This window comes from Corapipo altera, unplaced genomic scaffold (assembly GCF_003945725.1).
Source record: "Corapipo altera isolate COAL_440 unplaced genomic scaffold, ASM394572v1 1, whole genome shotgun sequence".
Taxonomy (NCBI): Eukaryota; Metazoa; Chordata; class Aves; order Passeriformes; family Pipridae; genus Corapipo; species Corapipo altera.
The window spans coordinates 26,065,389-26,082,575 of record NW_020884873.1 but is presented as its reverse complement, the minus strand read 5'-3'; the positions used below and the strand labels follow the sequence as shown (position 1 = coordinate 26,082,575).

Genomic DNA, 17,187 nt, shown 5'->3' with positions numbered 1-17,187 from the left:
TGCAGATAATTTGAAAGTCATTTGTACCTGCGTGAGATAAATACTCTTAAGTTGCTTCTGCAAGCTCCAGGTACTTCAACAAACTGCTGAGTCCTGAAGGTTGCTGATTCTGTAATGGGTAAAAGACAGATACGGAAGGCTAGAAAAAGTTATACCTGAAAACAGAAGAAAAAGGCTGTATAAAGAAACTTAAGAATTCCAATTCAGTCCATACTGTTGTTATTTAGTGATTGCTATAAAGTCGATTTAGTGCCACCAGTGCTTTTTATATGGCTATAGGGATATATTATCTGTATGCCATGTGTTGTATAATTTTCAGCTACCTGACAACTCCAGATTATCTAAAACCCTTAAGAGATTGGATATTTTTGCTATTGTTTATTTGTTCATAACATAGTTTTCATAGAGAGTACTGAACATTTATAAAGCTGAAACCAAAAATCCATGTTTCTTTGGTGGCAGTGCAGGTTTAAGCAATTTCTGCTCTCAGCCTTGCCTTCCTTTTTCAACACCATCACATCCATTGTTCAGCACAGCTGTTTGTGCAGCCTGTGGTGAAAATGGGAACCATCTGAGAAATCCTGGGGCAGCAGAGAGGAATCAAAATCAAAAGGAAGCTTATAACAATGTGTCAATTGAGATGTATGAGAGACTGACCTTGCATTGCAACATCTAGGATGTCTATGGAAGCCCTGTTAAGTTGATCCTAGAGGATCTGGGGAAAATTTTAGAGTCTCTTATGAAATTTCAAAATTTCATAAGAGAACCTTCTTAGTTTTTTAGTTCAAAACCTCTTTCTTTATCTAGTGACCTCACTTTTAGCCTTTCACTGCTTTGAAGATTCTTTATGGAATAATATTAATCTTATTTGAAAGTAAACCTTCCTGAGGAGTAAAGACAGATCCTTAAGTGCCAACTCTTCTATCCCCTTTTTGCTCTTCTCTCAGAAAGTAAGGTGAATTGTAGCTAGATATATGTTTATCTATACATATAGATACAAGGAATGTGTATGTATAATGTTTGCAACATTTTTCGCAAGCCTCTCTATTTTTTGTGTCAGGTAAGCAGTTTGTCTTTTATGTTTTTGCTACCTATGGGAGAGCAGAACATTCATGACAACTTTATTATATACAATATTTGTGTAATTAAACTCAGATTGAAAATATTTTATACTTGAACAGAGTTGAACATTCAATTTCTGTAGCGATGCACGGACATTATTGTCTCATCTCTCCACTTGACAGTTTCTCCAGAGTGCCTCAGTTTCTCCTTTTGTGATAACAAGGGGTTGTCACACTTAAGTTTCACACAAAATATTGCCCATTTATAGGCATATAATTTTGGAACACTTCACTGCTCAGATGCATTGCATATGGGAGGTTGGGTATCTGGTTTCCATTCCAGGGACCGGGCAGTAAAACGCGTATCATTTAGGTGCTTTGAGTTTTTGGCTAATTTCAAGTCTGTGAGTAATGGCAGGTCCTATTCATATCCTTGATGCTAGGCAAATGCTCAGGAAATTTACCACAATGCTAAATCACAGTAACACAGTGGTCTCCATATCAGAGCTTTTAGTCACAAACTCATTTTCCTTCACCTCATATCATCATACATTGAGCTTTCTGTGCTTTTAAGTAATTATTTTTCTCCTTAAACCTTGAATTTATGGCACAATTTAGCTTCTGTTTTACCCTGATAGTTACCCTGTCCTCAAATCAGACAGCTAAAATGAAATAATTTTGGAAGGCTGCGTTTCTTTAACATCTTTCCCCAGAACATCTCAAAATGCTTTATGAAAAGTAACTAAGCTTTTCAGTATGTCAAAGGCACTTGAGTACTTGAAGGGAAATTGATTCTGACACTGGCCAAGTCTTTCCTCCCAGCCCAGCATTCTCCTGTCCTGATTCATTCCTCCTCTCTCCTTCTTCTCCTATGCTAACAAAACTTCAACTACCTTTGATTCATACCTCTATTTAACAGCTATATCTAACTGAAGACTATTTCTTCTGAAGGCTTGATTACATCATACTTCACACAGCCATTAAAATCTGTTTTCTTTCCAAAATCCTTTTTTTCCCCTATACCTCTTAATCTTTCCGATCAGCTACTACCTATTCAATTTACACTTTGTCATTTATGAATGAGCCTTATTTAAGCAGTATCTTTTTCCTTCTCCCTTCTTTTAATGCGCTCCATTTCAGTTCCAGTCCCCTTCATCAGTCTTTTGACATGTTTCTTAATTCTGTATTTGCAGGATTGCAAACCTGACTCTTCTTTTGCATATGTTTCCTTTTTGCTTGAATCAAAAATCTGAAAATCAATTGGACTTGCTTTGAAGGAAATTTCTTCTGTCTTTTCAAACCATTTTTCTTTTCACCAATTAGTTCAACTTAGTTAAGAGTAGTTCATATTCTTGAACTTCTACTGTTGGAAAACACATTCTTCTTTTTCCACCTGTTGAGTTTGGATTGGACATGAGATATTCGGAGGACTTCACAAAACCAGAAAACAACATACTGAATAAAAAGGGAGAATGTTTACATCTGGTTTTTCACTGAATATATTATTTATCTTAACACCCTAATTTACAGACTATGCCATGGGAGCTTTCATTGCCATTCTGTGCACTTTGTTGAGAAAAAATCAACAGACATGTACTGATGCTGATTTTGGACAAGAGTGTCGGTTAATATTTTTCACTCATTTCGTAGTAATGACGTATACAGTATAAATGAAAGGCATGGTGGCTCTGCCAGAGCTAGTGGGAAATACTTTACACCTTCCTTACCAAAATGGTTAAACAGCTGCCCAAGGCATGTTTTACTAGCCGTACTACTTTTAAAACACTACCAGACATCTCAGTAGCTCTTTTCCTCAGAAGCAAAGTTGCAGGCTTAGGCTTAGCAGTCGTTCTGCTGCTGCCCCTTCTGAGGGCTCCTTGTTGTCCCCCCTCCCAACTTTCATCTACCTCCTTGCAACTTTCAGCATTTACTGATGATGCCAGTGAGAAGCACTGCAGTTTTCAGTGAAATTATCAGTGTTAGTAGTAATATTATAGTCTGGGATTATCTTATTCCACTAATTAATTTGTCGACTAATTAATTTGCTAATTTAAGAAATGAGACTAGCAATTAATACAATACTAAAAAAACCACACTAGAAACCACTTATTTCAAAATATTGAATCAGGAAGCTACTGCTTGCTCTCAAGAACCAAAAGTGTACTACCTGGCAACAGGATACTGACAGCATGTTGTTGCTTTTGTTAGCATTAAAGATTTGTTTAGTCTTCCCTTTTTGAAAACAAACCCCAAAATATTATGGAAGCAGCAGAAGGTACAGATTAGTAAAGCTGTGAGCTTTAGAAAGACCATGATCATTCTAAAGAGTTCTGTTTTGGTAGAGAATACAAATACATTATCCTGCCCTTTTCAAAACTCCCGAAATTGCGATTTTACCAACACACATGAAATATGAGCACCATCCAGTGGCAAAGCAAGTAAATTACAGCTTATATGTCGATTTCCTTCTTTTTCCTCAAACCACGTAACCTAACTTGACATTTAGCTGTTTGTATTAAAATCCCTTCCTCTTTTTTAAACTAGCATAAGTATATCTCCGCTAATTTCTCAAAGATGTGGTAGAAGTAGAAAGCTTTTTTTTTTTGAGTACACTGCATCTCAGCTGAATTCATTTAGTATTCTATTGTGGATAATACACTCAAGTATTTTCTGAGTATTTAAAACCCTTTTGCAAACACATAATTTTTTCTCTGCTTACCGCTATCACAATCATAACTGATTTCTCCCTAGTGTGACAAGATCACTGTTCTCCTTATGCCAGCACGAGAATGGCCTAACATGTATCTGCTGCTCCCCAAGAGTAGGGTTACAATTGTTCAATCAGATCTCAGAAAGCATATTGGTTAACCGAGGACCCTTAGGCCCACTGCAACAAATCATATTGGAAATCTATTTTCACTTTTCACATGGATAATTTTGTTTTAGGCCATTTTTGATTGTGTAAGACCCAAATAGGATTTTCTTTAATTTTAAGCATGGCTGACTTTCACAGTGATCTTTTCCTTAAAAAAAAACCTGCAAATTAATTTTAGTTATGACTGACACAACATACAGTCATTCTGGCTTTTAAGTAGAAAAACACATTAAACCTCTCTCTCCTGCCCTCTTCTTTTACTACTTTGCTCCCAAAGTTGAAGCACCAAAGTGTTGTGTATTTCCTTGACTTTAACAGCAACTGTACACGCAATTTCATACTTTTGCTTCAGCAGTTCTTTCATTAATATGGAAGGACTTGGATGTCTCACTTTATAGTACTTATTTTTAATTTTTTTAAAGCTTCACATCTAGCTTTTTTTTTTTTTCAAGTCCTGTTTCTTTAGGCTGGACACACAGTGTCTTTTTAAGCCCATCATACTAAACAGGTCAAAGAACTTCTGCACTTGAGGGTGTTCAGTCATGGTTATGATCAAATTACGAATCGAACATCTGGCAGTAGACAAGACATACATTCTGGGCCTTCTGAAGCCTGAAACATTTCATGAGGCTGAGGTGAGACGTGCCTAACTGAAGTTAATAGGAAGCAACCAAATGAGAAGTAGTTGTTTAAATGAGTGGAAAATTTTAATACTCATTAAGTGTTCAAGGAAACAGCAAAAGGGTAGAAACAAGACATATATTCCCCAGCAGAAAAATCTTCAGCAGTCTGCTAAAGTAGCATTAATCCCCGTTGTGATGCTTTAAACAGAAGTAGCTATTGCACTTTAATAGGAAGATCTTGCTACATTCATTTTAACAGATCTTCTGTAGCAGCAGACATTTGGCCATGACTTCACATCTAAAACTAGTCTATATAAGTAAAAGCATGTGTCGCTACAGGTAACTAACCTGTAAGAACAGACTTCTGCACTCTGTGGACTGGGCACAAAGGGATGCATGACAACTACCCTGAACAGTCACTTTAGAAGCCTGATGTTTTATGATGTTAGAAATTTGCTGCTGCTCTGCCACAGCAAGAATATTTTGTACGTGCTTACCCTGTGTCTCTACTGATGATCCATTACACACATACTAATATTGCCAATTGGTCAATTATAAAAGAATAACCTGCTTAAATTATGCCAGTTCTTAATGTACCATTAAGCGCATTTTAGAGGACTACTTTAAATGCTATTTTATGTTCACAACTTTTATCAAACATAAAATAAGCCTGATAATTAAATACAGCTTTTAGTCAACTAATGCTAGTTCAACTTTTAAATGACTGGAAACATTTCAAAAGCTCTCAGATTAGAAGCGAAAAATTATCTGGGATTATTCTCCTATGACAAAAGAGATAAGGAGTTTTATCAAGTTGCTGAAGTGCTTTGGTTTAGGATTTTGCTCCTTTTCATTTGTTTGACATAGCTTTTCCACACTGACATGCTCAAAACTGTACTCTTGAGGCACAGAGCTTCAGAGACTTGCATTTATCTCAGACGAATTAATCTAGTTCTTTGATGCTGGGACAGTGTAACTAGGTTCTGCCCTTTGCTTTATTAGAGGTAGCTAAGTCAGAATTTATGCCTAACTTTAAAGCTCTCTAAGGTAAGGAATAGATCATGTACTAGCTTCCACACCATCCTGCCAGTTTACAGTGCTACATCAACTACTGTATTAACAGTAAATGCCCCTAAGAATAAAACACTGTCCAGTGGTTTATTAAGATGACTGATTTAGCATTTTATGTTTCCAATTTCTTTTAACATCTTTATTTGGCCATTCTTTCAGATAGTCCAGACAAGGGAAAAGCAGCCTGTGTTATATATAGTAAGTGTACTAGGAAATCACAGCAAAATACCTTATCAATCTCTTTATTCATAGGTTAAAATGTAATGTCATACAGTTCTTAACAGTTACTTACTGAAAAAGAAATATCTGCATATAACAGAAGCAAAACTGAAGGAGACTAATTAAGAAAGCCATCTTGCTTCGACTTTTGAAACAATTACATACAGAATAATATACATATTTACATTATTAGTATATTATATAAATATAATATATATGTAATCTTGTAACCACAATAAATATCAAGGTCTTTTTTAGGCACACAGCATAGAAAAAAATGCAGAATCTGCACAATCTTTAAGATTCTTGGAGTGACTCACTCTAACATTGTTTTCACACTGAAAAAGAAATATTTTACACAAAATATACAGCCACGGTTTATGCAGTCCCCAGTGAACAGGGAATCTTTGATCGCCTTCCTGTAAGTCTACTCCTTGATTTTCTAATACTATTGCTCTATACAGCTATTACATAAGAAAATAGTTTGCAGGTTTGTTTTTTACTCAGCTAAAAGCCTAAGTAATTATCAGTGCTAACAAAATAAGTACAGCATATCTACATAAAGTATATACAGGTGTTTATACAAACACAAGTTAGGTGAACTACTACTGAGTACACCTTTAATATTGGGGAGTTAACCTGAAATTTAGTTGAAAAAAGGGATTTTTCAATTATATAACCTTGGAAATATTTCATCATTTGAGTGAGACCTGGGCTTCAGAGACAGAGCTTTAAACTTAGAAATTAATTAAAAAAATCAAATTCTTGGCTATGGTGGTAGAGTAGGCTGCCATTGAATTTGAATGTGTTTCCTTCAGTGCAAATAAAAGTCCAGATAATTTAAAGGGAGTTTTCTCAACCTGTATGTACAGTCATGACATTTAAAAGACTGTCACTATGGAGCACCTGAGATCACACTCTAGTAAGTGAAGCTGACCACTTCTCATACGAGAACCATGATCAGAGAGAGAAGAAACAAACAGCCTTTTTTTTTTTCTGTAGTTACAAATCAGATTCCGGCATGTCAGGCATATCTGCCATCAGGTACCCAATACCATAACGTCCATTTGGAGCAGTGTCCAGAGTTGGTGAGCCCGTCTGTTTTCGATATATGTTTTTGCCAAAGTTTGGAGACGGCACTTCACTTGGACTCTTCCCATGAATCAGACTTGCACTATCTCCCTCCATATTAACAGGTTCCTTTATTATCCGACCTCTTTTGTAGGATACAGATGCCAAACTACCAGAACTGTCATCGATAAGGTTGCAATGGCGCACAATGAAGACTATTGGGACTGGCAGTATGGCCAACACCATCAAAGATATACAGACAATCATTCCCCATGTTGGATAGCTGTGAAACTCTTCCGTAGCCTGAGAAACACAATAGAAACACTATTAATACATCTTTACCAAAAAAGAACAAACAGGTAGTCCTCATCAAGGCCTGCAGTTTTCAAACACATCCTTTTTTGCCACCCTGTACCCACAATGTGGGCACCACTGCAGATATCAAATTTGAACAGTCATGGAGATGTAGGATTTCTATCTGTCTGCCAGTGAGTAACACTAACTGTTGCACAGTTTCTGAGACGTTCAGAGCACTCTACTCTAGAGACACCCAAATCAAGATTTTCACATTAGGCTGCTACATTTCTCTGTAGTTGTTCACTGATCCTCTAAAGGATGCTCATAACAGACAAGGGTGCAGTGGTATCTGTAAACTATGCCTGGCAAATAAGTCCTTGTTCTGTAGGCTAATAACTGGCCTTAACAGAGACTGACTCAATTATTCCACTTTGTATAAACTTCATGTAAACTCAAATGCATTTACTGGGGCACCTCCACCGCGCATCCATGCATCACTGGCCAACAGGCTTCCTTTGCCTAATTTTGTATGTGGAAAGGAATGGTATGTTTGGTATTCTAAGGTATTTCTCTTTCTAATTTTTCAGGGCAAGAATCAAACGCAACAGGAGCATTGTTCTGAGAATCATGAGAAACCAGTAGGTGTCTGGATAGAGGCAGGCATCCACCTATAAAGCCAATCTCTTGTATTTATCTTTTACCTGTCTTTGCTGTGGTTTTCCTCCAGCTATTTTGGGCAATTGTCCCAAGATTATTTTCTCTGACATTTTACTCTCTATATATTTTGCATGACAAGCCTGCAGAAACAGCTGAGGGCTGACGAGCCTATAACTAGCAGAACTCTCAGAAGTTACCTTAAGTGAATCTCTTCTTGGAGCCCATGCGCAGAATTGATTGCTGCTCACTCTGGTAAGTTTTTTTTCAAATCCAATACTCTTATTAGAAAAAGGTTTTAATGCAGCTGCTACCTATATTTTGATATGTGTTTCCAAAAGGAAAACTTATGATATGGCTAAATTTCAGTATTTAATGCCATGTAAAAAAACACTGATGAGATATCTGAAATGATTTATTCAGTGTTATCACCCATCTCCTTTCTGCAGTAAAATAAGACTTAATGAATGTGAACAATGTCTCCCAAACTTAACAATTTCTTAATCATACATCAACAAATTAAAAGTCACCAAAAGCGTGAAGGTTTGTGTCAGTCAGTTATATTTTAAAGCAGAACTACTCTAATATTAAAAAATGGTTGGTTTTACATCAAAATCAGTTGAGACAAAAAACCACGTCATTATTTATACCAATTTTGGATTTCTAATTCCAATCTTTTTGTCTGTTCACGTATTTCTGAAATACTTCAGATACGATCATTATGATGATGATGGTATCATGTATATATACATACCACATATGTACACATACATACTATATACATACCGTATCTTCAATCCAAGCATTGTAGCCAGGAGGACTTAATCCCATTTGGACAATGCTAGCTACCAGCAAACATAACAATACAAATGGTGAAATATATTTCCACATGTAGTAATAATACTGGCTTGGAGAAAACCCAAGCATATCCTTCAGGTCCTCCATAAATCTGTGAAGGGATAAAAAGGTTATTGTTAGTGCAGACACTGAGATTTTGAGCACTGTAATTGGTACATATCACCTAACTTGAGGGAACACACTGAAACAATGCATATATAGAAACAGTTGCAGTTTAAATTACTTGATGGGCTGAAAAACAGAGCTTGTATTACCAGTTCTTCAGAACAGATGAATAAAAGGCATTGCTGCACAGTACAGTGACTTAGTAAGCTGCTTGCTGGACTGTGCTGGAAAGATATTTAAACACACCTTTTTTTTATAAGATTCTTTTTTATATCTTCTTGCATTGTCTACTGAGTTGTTTATTGAGGCATATGTCATTACTTCTGAGGACATACACAACCAGCACCTCTTACAGATTCTGCAAAATTAATTTTGAACTCACGTGTGCTGCAGTGTAAAAAACCAACTTTAGGCATAAGCTATGGTTTGTATCATATAAGCTGCTTAAACAAAACTTTGCCAAGTTATAAAACTGCCTCCTTGTTCCTCAAAATTTTAAGTTATAATATGAACAAAACTCCTATTTTTGTACTTGTGATGGAGTATTCCAGAGCCAGAAGAAAGAGAGAATACTTTTAGAAATAACTTGTTAAGAGTGTTCACAAGCAATGATTGTTTTAAATCCCTTGTGGTCCTACTTCCTTTTGAAATGTCCATCTAAAAAAGGCTCTTATAGCAATAAATATGTTTTCAAAGAAGTTACACATATGAAGTTTCTGTCATATAGACTCTTAAAACATTTTTTTTAACTGCACAGCTTGGGCCATTCTATTGTTTGTTTACACTGAAATTAAACACATCATTAAAAAGAAACTGAATTTACAAATGGATTGTGCCCTTTACAAATAGCCCTCTTTCTGAGATCTCCAGTTCTTCATCCAGTTGAACATAAATCTGTTATCTTTAAAGTTTTTCATTGACTCCATCCTACTTATGCTTTTCTAAAAGCTATCAGGCTCCGCTAGCAGTGATTCCAGATTTTCCTTCTTGTTTACATGTTGTCTTTTTTCTATCCTTTGTTTGTAATCCCTTTGGATGCTATGTTTTGGTTTTTTACTATCTGATCAAAGACAATGTGTCCAGTAAGACATATATATGGAACTTCATCGACAAGGAACCCTTGGTACTATTAGTCAATGACAACCTGAGGTTGTTGATTCTGACAGTGTTTGCAAAGAAGACTGCCATGTTCCTTAAGGATATTCTGGAGAAACATACATCAGAAGAAATATTAGGAATAGTCCAGAGGGAATACTTGGGTGTCATTATGAATGAGAAGTTTGGCTGTTAACTTTAGACTGCATCCTATCAGAACCCCTTCTGAAAACATGAATCACCTGCACCCTGAGTCAGAATCAAAGGATTACCATATTTTAGCTATGCCTAAACATCAAGTTCCTCACAGGTAAGATGCTGGCTTTTGGCATGTCTATCTCCATTCACAGTAGAACACTCCCTGACTGATAACCAGGTCATTTGTTTCATCTTTTGTTTGCACGTGTAAAATCATATACATGGCGTTTTTATATCTATGTGATTGATTATAGGATTATACATGCAGCCCAAGTGGGAATTGTCTGAGTAAGTAGACCAGGCACTATTTGAGTAAACCAGAACCAACGTCTGGGAACCATATAATTATATTTTCCTAATACAGTTTTGTTTCACTATGACAACAGACTGGTTGATTACTCCGATCGAACAGTGAAAAGTCAAATGAAAAACCACCCATTCTACGTCACACTTTTTGCCTGTGCAAAGAAATCACAGATGTTTTCATTACTTTGACATGTTAGTATAGCATACTTTGTTTGACCTGTGGATGGCAAAAGTTGTTTTTGACATAAATCTTTCTACTGAGGCACACGTTGATCTTGCTTGGTGGACACATTCTGCTGATTTTGGTCATAAAATGAAGAAAAAAAAAAGAGTCTTGATGGTCTTTTCTCTTCACCCCATCACTGCCAGGTCACTTTACTTCATTGTCAACTGTTCTGCTTCCAAGTAAGTTTTGACCCGGTTCTTTGCTGTCATTTCCTCTATTTCCTCTCTCACAACTAATGTAAAGAACAATTAATTGCTACAACACCCCAAACTAAATCTAGTTCATAAACTGAAACTTTTTTCTTGTTACTTCCATCGAGTTTGCTTTGTTACTTTCTCAGACTGCCTGGAATAGTGCAGACCTGCTCAGAATACTCATTCTCATCTGTTGCTTAGACCACGGCTATTACTTCTTTAAATCTTTCTTTTCATGACTTATTTTGATACAAATTCCTCATACTTTCATATCTAGCCTCCTTTCTAACTCTCTAATTTTGCCTCTTTAACTTTATTCTCCTTTCTTTGGACCTCTTACAATCACTCTTTGAGTTTCAGTACACTGTCCTGATGTAATTTATGTTGCTCCAAACCTGTTCTTAATAACAGACTAGATTCTTGACCAGTTTCTATTTACTTGTATTTCTGTGTACATCACAAATACTTCACTAAATATAATTAAAATAATTATTGTAACAAATACTGTTGATATGGACAGGGAGATACATTTCCTTCACTTACTTGTCTATTCCATAAATTCGGATGACCGCAATATTCTCCAAAATGACCACGATTAGCAGGGGCAGAGTAGCTGAGTAGTCATCAAACATTGTCACAAAATAATTTCCAGAGCGCTGCACGAAGATCAGGCCAATAAAAAATGCTACCAAGCAGCATATGACTGGAATAAAGAGAAATTCGTTATTTCATATAATTGAAGTTGATAACATTTTACTTTTTAGAGAGTCTCAATTTTAACATTAGGAATTCTACCTCTTCCCTACATAATGGAAAAGTTATGCAATTAGAATTACTCGAATTGCCATATTACAGCAGCCCTGATTAAGCAGCAGACATTAATCAAGTGACTATTTCTCACTAAATGTAATGTGAATGCAAGGGTAAAATGAACTGGTAAGCAAAACATCATACATCACGTTACTTGGTCACTACTTTTTGGAAATCAGAAGTGAAAAGAACTTAGAAGTGAAAACATGGAAAAAGATAGTGAAAACGTTTCAGACTGTGATTCTAAAAAATATCAAGGCTGAACAGACTCCCCCAAAAAGATCATTCATGGCATGAAGTTCAATTAGGATCTGTCTAAATGTATTTGTGCATTAAGCATCAACATTTTTGTCCCTTCTTTTCGTTAGAACAACCTGAAATGTATTCTTTAATGCCTGCATAATGGATCTCAATATAATTTTTTCCTACTAAATTTGTCAATAATATTATTACAAATAATATTATTACAAAATGCTTAAGTAGACATAAAATAAGTCAAATTTCAATAAACTGTGAAATCAATTGTAGGCTGAGCATCAGTCAGGTTGATTATTCCAGTTAAGGTGCCTTTTTTTCTCCCCACTGGAAACTCAGGCTAAGGATGATCCTCATCCCTGAGTGAGCTGTGGGATATGCAAAATATTTCAGCCACTGTGTAAATGAGCACCTGACTGCTCCAGTGCTGGGATAACTGGGCTAGTAGCCTGGAATTAGAGGGTAGGAAAGTCAAACAGCTGGGATCACTTTCTACAGAAGGGGGCATTGACAAAGCAATTGGAAAACGGACACAAGTTCTTAGCCTCTGGATATAATCCTGTCAGGTATGAAGGAAAGACATTCCCTCATATAAGATGTTACATGTCACCCAGGCAAGTGGGCCACCATGGAAAGATGTATTCAGTATCTGAGAGAATCAGCTGTGCTAGAGACCACTTCTTATGACCCACCTGAGACTCCCTGATTCCCATTCATAAGACGATTTGAGTGACAGCCTAGAAGCAATCAGCAAGACTCGCTCACCCTTTAACAGCCCCATATGGTCACTGTGGATGTCTATTGGAGAAGGGAGACTAACAGCAGGCTATCATGGCCTGAATGATGCCACGTCACTGCTGAGTGCAGCTGTGCCGGACATACTGGAACTTCAACACATGCTGGAGTCAAAGGCAACCCGGTGATATGCCACAATTGATATCACTAATGCATTTTTCTCAATCCCTCTGGAGGAAGAGTGTAGGCCCTCTAATTCCAAGTTACGAGACCCATTCACTTCCACTTGAAGGGATGTCCGTTTCTCTAGAGAGTAACTATACTGATTTTAGCATAATAAAAATTTCATCATAAATTAAGATTTCATTTAGTTTATTTAGGGATAATTTGCAGTAATTTGCAATGTATTGTCATTCTTTCCTTTTCCTTTGTTTCTCTTATGCGTGACACAAATTGGAATGGAAAGTATTCTGGAACAGCCCAACAGGACTGACCATACAGAAACCTGTAACAGAAATTAGTCCTCCAATAAAATTTAAGTTTTAGGATGTTTCTGCTCATGTAACACTCAGAAAAATGCGTTACTGGCATATATTAATGTGCCTATGTATGGAAATACAGTCTGGAATACAGTGATTTACTGCTCTGTAAAATGATCTGTACGCTTTCATGTCAAAAAAAGAAAAAACTTCATACTCTCAAAAAAAAATTAGCTTATTCCTCTATGGAGAAAAGAAAGTTTGTGTAACTCACCAGTAAGAATTTCTTTCCTGACTTTGAAGGTATCAACAATGGGTGTGATAATGCCTTCAATGGTTCCAAACATACTTCCGAGCCCCAAATTTACTAACATGAGGAAGAACATGACTGACCAGAAGGGAGAAGCAGGGAAGTGGGTCATTGCTTCCGTAAAGGCAATAAAAGCTAAACCAGTTCCCTGAACTGCCTGTCAGTGAGAAAAAAAAAAAAAATTATGTTATTGTTCCTGAACTTTTTTTTTGGTTTTGGTAGTGTGACAGTCTGACCTGGTAATCATGCAGTGTCATCAACTACATCTTGAAGGCGGAGTGAGAAGTTGCTATCTAATATGCAATTCTTCCACTTAATTAATACTATTTAGTGAAACAGTGGATTTGGCTGAGAATTCATAAGGTGACTGACATTAACGCAGTTCTTTCATAAAATTGTAGAATACTAGGTTGGAAGGTATCTCTAGGATCATCTGGTCCAACCTTTCTCAGCAAAAGCAGTCTAGAAAAGATGGCCCAGCACCCTGTCCAGCTGAACCATATAAGTGTTCCATGTTGTGGAATCCACCACTTCCCTGAAGTAATTTAGCCCAATGTCTGATTACTCTCATTATCAAAAATTTTTCTCTTGAGTCCAGTCAGAACTTATTTCTCTCTTTCACTGATGATTTTGCATGAGAGCTATTATAAAGGACTGCTACAAAATACACTCTGTTTTCTCCAGTAAGTATAAAAAAGACTTAATTTCTGTATCTTTGTTTCAAATTTAAATGGCAGGAATAGTACAGAAACTTTTAAAGTCTAAGTCACAGATTTTACATTTTATCTTCAGATCCTGGTGCAACTATATATAGATCAGTGTTTAAATATGTAAGTCTCTCCCTAAAGCAAGAAAACCATAATTTGTTTTACAGATCTGTCTTACTGTAAGATTTCAAAACAGGATGCTATTCATTAGAGAATAATTTTTTACTTTCAGTATAGTAGTATTTATATCTAAAAATGTATCTTAACATTGTAAGACACTGCAGTGTGAGGCATTGAATAGGTAAACCTCTGTTTAGTCTTTGAAAAAATCCTCATGGTCAATTCTTCTAAAAAACAGAACTTTAAAAACTTCTCACCTCATAAAGGGAATGATATAATGATCAAAAAAAGTGAAGACTATTTTAAGACATCAGACCCAAAAGTCCTCAAGTGAGCTGGAATGCAACCTTGTTTTCATCTAGGTATTTACAGATGCACAACTCATAGGTACATTGTACTGATACTCTCTGTAGGTACACTTCACAGTTCATTTCAGGCCTAAAAATACGCATCTGTTCATATTCTCTATATTTAAGACTTACTTAACACTCTCACCTTGTTAAGCTCATCTTCAATTTGACAAGATTTCAGACCAAGAGAATCAAACTCTTCTTCTTTAACTTTCTGTATAATGTCATAAACTAAATTGTAATCTTCTGCTGTAATGCTTGAGAAATTGATATGATGTGGGATCATATCCTGGCTGAGATTGCCCATTTTCAAAAGTTTTAAAATCTTCTCTGAATTCCTGTAAAACACAATAAAATAGAAAGATCAAACTCAGTGTTCTGTGTTAATTCATGAATGAAATAAACCATAAAAATAATTTAAAAAAAGAAATGGATATTCATACTGGATAACACATTTTTCATTTATGATATTGGCTTTGAAGCCCAGAACTGCAAACACCACCAAAGTTGCCAGCACAGAAGTGAAAAAATTGATGAAGGACACCAGTACAGCATCAAAATGGCAGTTGTTGTCTCTCTTGTTGTAGCTTGAAAAGGCAATGACTCCACCAAATCCAAGCCCTAAGGCAAAGAACACCTGAGTAGCAGCTTCTCTCCAGACCTTGGGCTCCAGCATTATTTCAAGCTGTTTGAAATTAGATATAATATATGTCAGCTATAATATGCATTTCTATTATTTGAAAAAAAAAAAAAAAAACAACAGAAAAAAGATCAGGAAGACAATCTATATCACAAAATGATCATACTCCACTACAAACATGTTTTCATTATGATAAAATGAAAGCTGAGGTATCCAAATTTGAGCAAACTTATGGGTCAGAATTTCTATTGACTTTATATTATCTAAATGTCAGACAAACATGCTATACATTATGTTTCTAACAACGACACACTACTGTAGCTATGTAACTGAAATAGCAGCAAGTTACACCGAGAAATAAGAGAACTTTTTTTTTACAGTATATACTGTCTTTGATTTACAGTATATACTGTCTTTGATATTTGTTAGAATTAAGATGTATTTTGGGATGATCAACCCTCATAAATTCAATGAGTATGATGAAAGTTGCTTTGTTGTTACTTTTCAAACAAACATAGAAAAGTGAACATAAGATACACATGCTTATATGGAATTCTATTACATGCAAATATATAAAGCAAAATGAAATATATGAAATGAACACTGCCCCTCTCAAGCTGTATAGTCCACAAGTCAGATCTTCCCTAAGTCAGATGCCTTGAACTTAACCCAATATTAAATGGTATTTGACGGCAAAACAGCTTTTTATCAAAAAAATCGAACTGCATTGCTCATTTAGAGGAACTGTATTGCTCATTCAAAAAAAATCTTTGTTACAAAGTTACAAGTCACCATTTGTCTACCTCAAATTCTTCTAGATACTGAATAACAAAAAAAAAAACAACCCCAAACTAGATGTCAAACTTAAACATTAGATTTTCTCAAGCTGATTCAGGGCCTCCATTAATGCATATGATTTTAATTTTTTTTAAGCCCTAGGTTTACTAAAAACAGTAAAAATAAAAAGCATCAACACAGATGACAGCATCATTAGACTGACTGTCTTAGTCTGAGGAAAAATAAATCTGCTACTGTTGTAACATTTTGAAAAAATTTTCAGTTTTCCATGAAGATATAATATTTAGAGATAGGTAGCAGATAGCCTCTTTAGTCATTTATATATAGATAAAATACAATATATTTGGGGAAAGAAAAGGTATGTACGAGAATAAACTTGTTCCTGACTTATATTATAATTACAATGCACAAGTAGCTATTGCAAGTAGTTCAAACTGCCTGTACCACAGTCATGCCAGAGTTTTTCCACCAGAGGGAGCTCGAGGAATACGCAGAATTCTACCAAATCGCCAAACAGTTGAAATATCAAAACACTTCTCACTTTCCTCAATGTATCATTTGGTACCATCAAAAGTATTGTGTTCTTAGATACACATCATCTAGACTTTCAAAATAAGCTTGTAATTGATTTCCTATTAGATACTGCTTGTGAAATTTTGGGAGCTCTGCATTTCAGCTTCAGTCCTACAGTTTAACTGCAGTAGTTGATTTAAGTGGGTTTCTCATATATCTTTCTTTAGGTTTTCCATTAAAATTATTATTTAGAATTTCTGCTTTGTTCAGCAACCATGCCAAACAGAGAAATTCTCCCCTTCAACATTAGCCCTGGCCTTTCACATATGGGCACCAATGTGTGCCAGTCCTCTGCCATGCTGGCACAAGTCTTGTGGGAATGTGCTGTGATCGTCTGTGGTCAAAACGTGGTCATTTGCTCAGCTAACTGAAGCTGAAAAAGATGGCTTCTATTCCTCTCTCACATCCATCTACCTGAATAATTTCCAAGCTAGATTGGTTTAGCACAATTTTGTACAGTTTGCCTGCCGAAATAAACTGTTAGCACTATGGAGTAAATGGAACAACAGATGCGGCAAGTCTGAATTTCTTCAGGTAGTCTTATATGAACCTACAGT

General features: G+C 35.9%; 1 protein-coding gene across 2 annotated transcripts in view; it reads right to left on the bottom strand.

The window, feature by feature from the left end:
• Positions 1–5,856: 5,856 nt before the first annotated feature.
• SLC6A15 (solute carrier family 6 member 15) overlaps positions 5,857–17,187 on the bottom strand; it is a 37,024-nt gene continuing 25,693 nt past the window's right edge. The window contains exons 7-12 of one of the 2 annotated variants that reach the window (XM_027665511.1): positions 15,063–15,304; positions 14,765–14,957; positions 13,407–13,599; positions 11,397–11,556; positions 8,658–8,820; positions 5,857–7,223 (exon numbers count right to left, since the gene is read on the bottom strand). In XM_027665511.1, coding sequence (XP_027521312.1) covers positions 6,852–7,223; positions 8,658–8,820; positions 11,397–11,556; positions 13,407–13,599; positions 14,765–14,957; positions 15,063–15,304 — 1,323 coding nt within the window. In that variant the 3' untranslated portion in view covers positions 5,857–6,851. The remainder of the gene's footprint in view (positions 7,224–8,657; positions 8,821–11,396; positions 11,557–13,406; positions 13,600–14,764; positions 14,958–15,062; positions 15,305–17,187) is intronic. The other variant, XM_027665520.1, reaches the window with a different exon arrangement.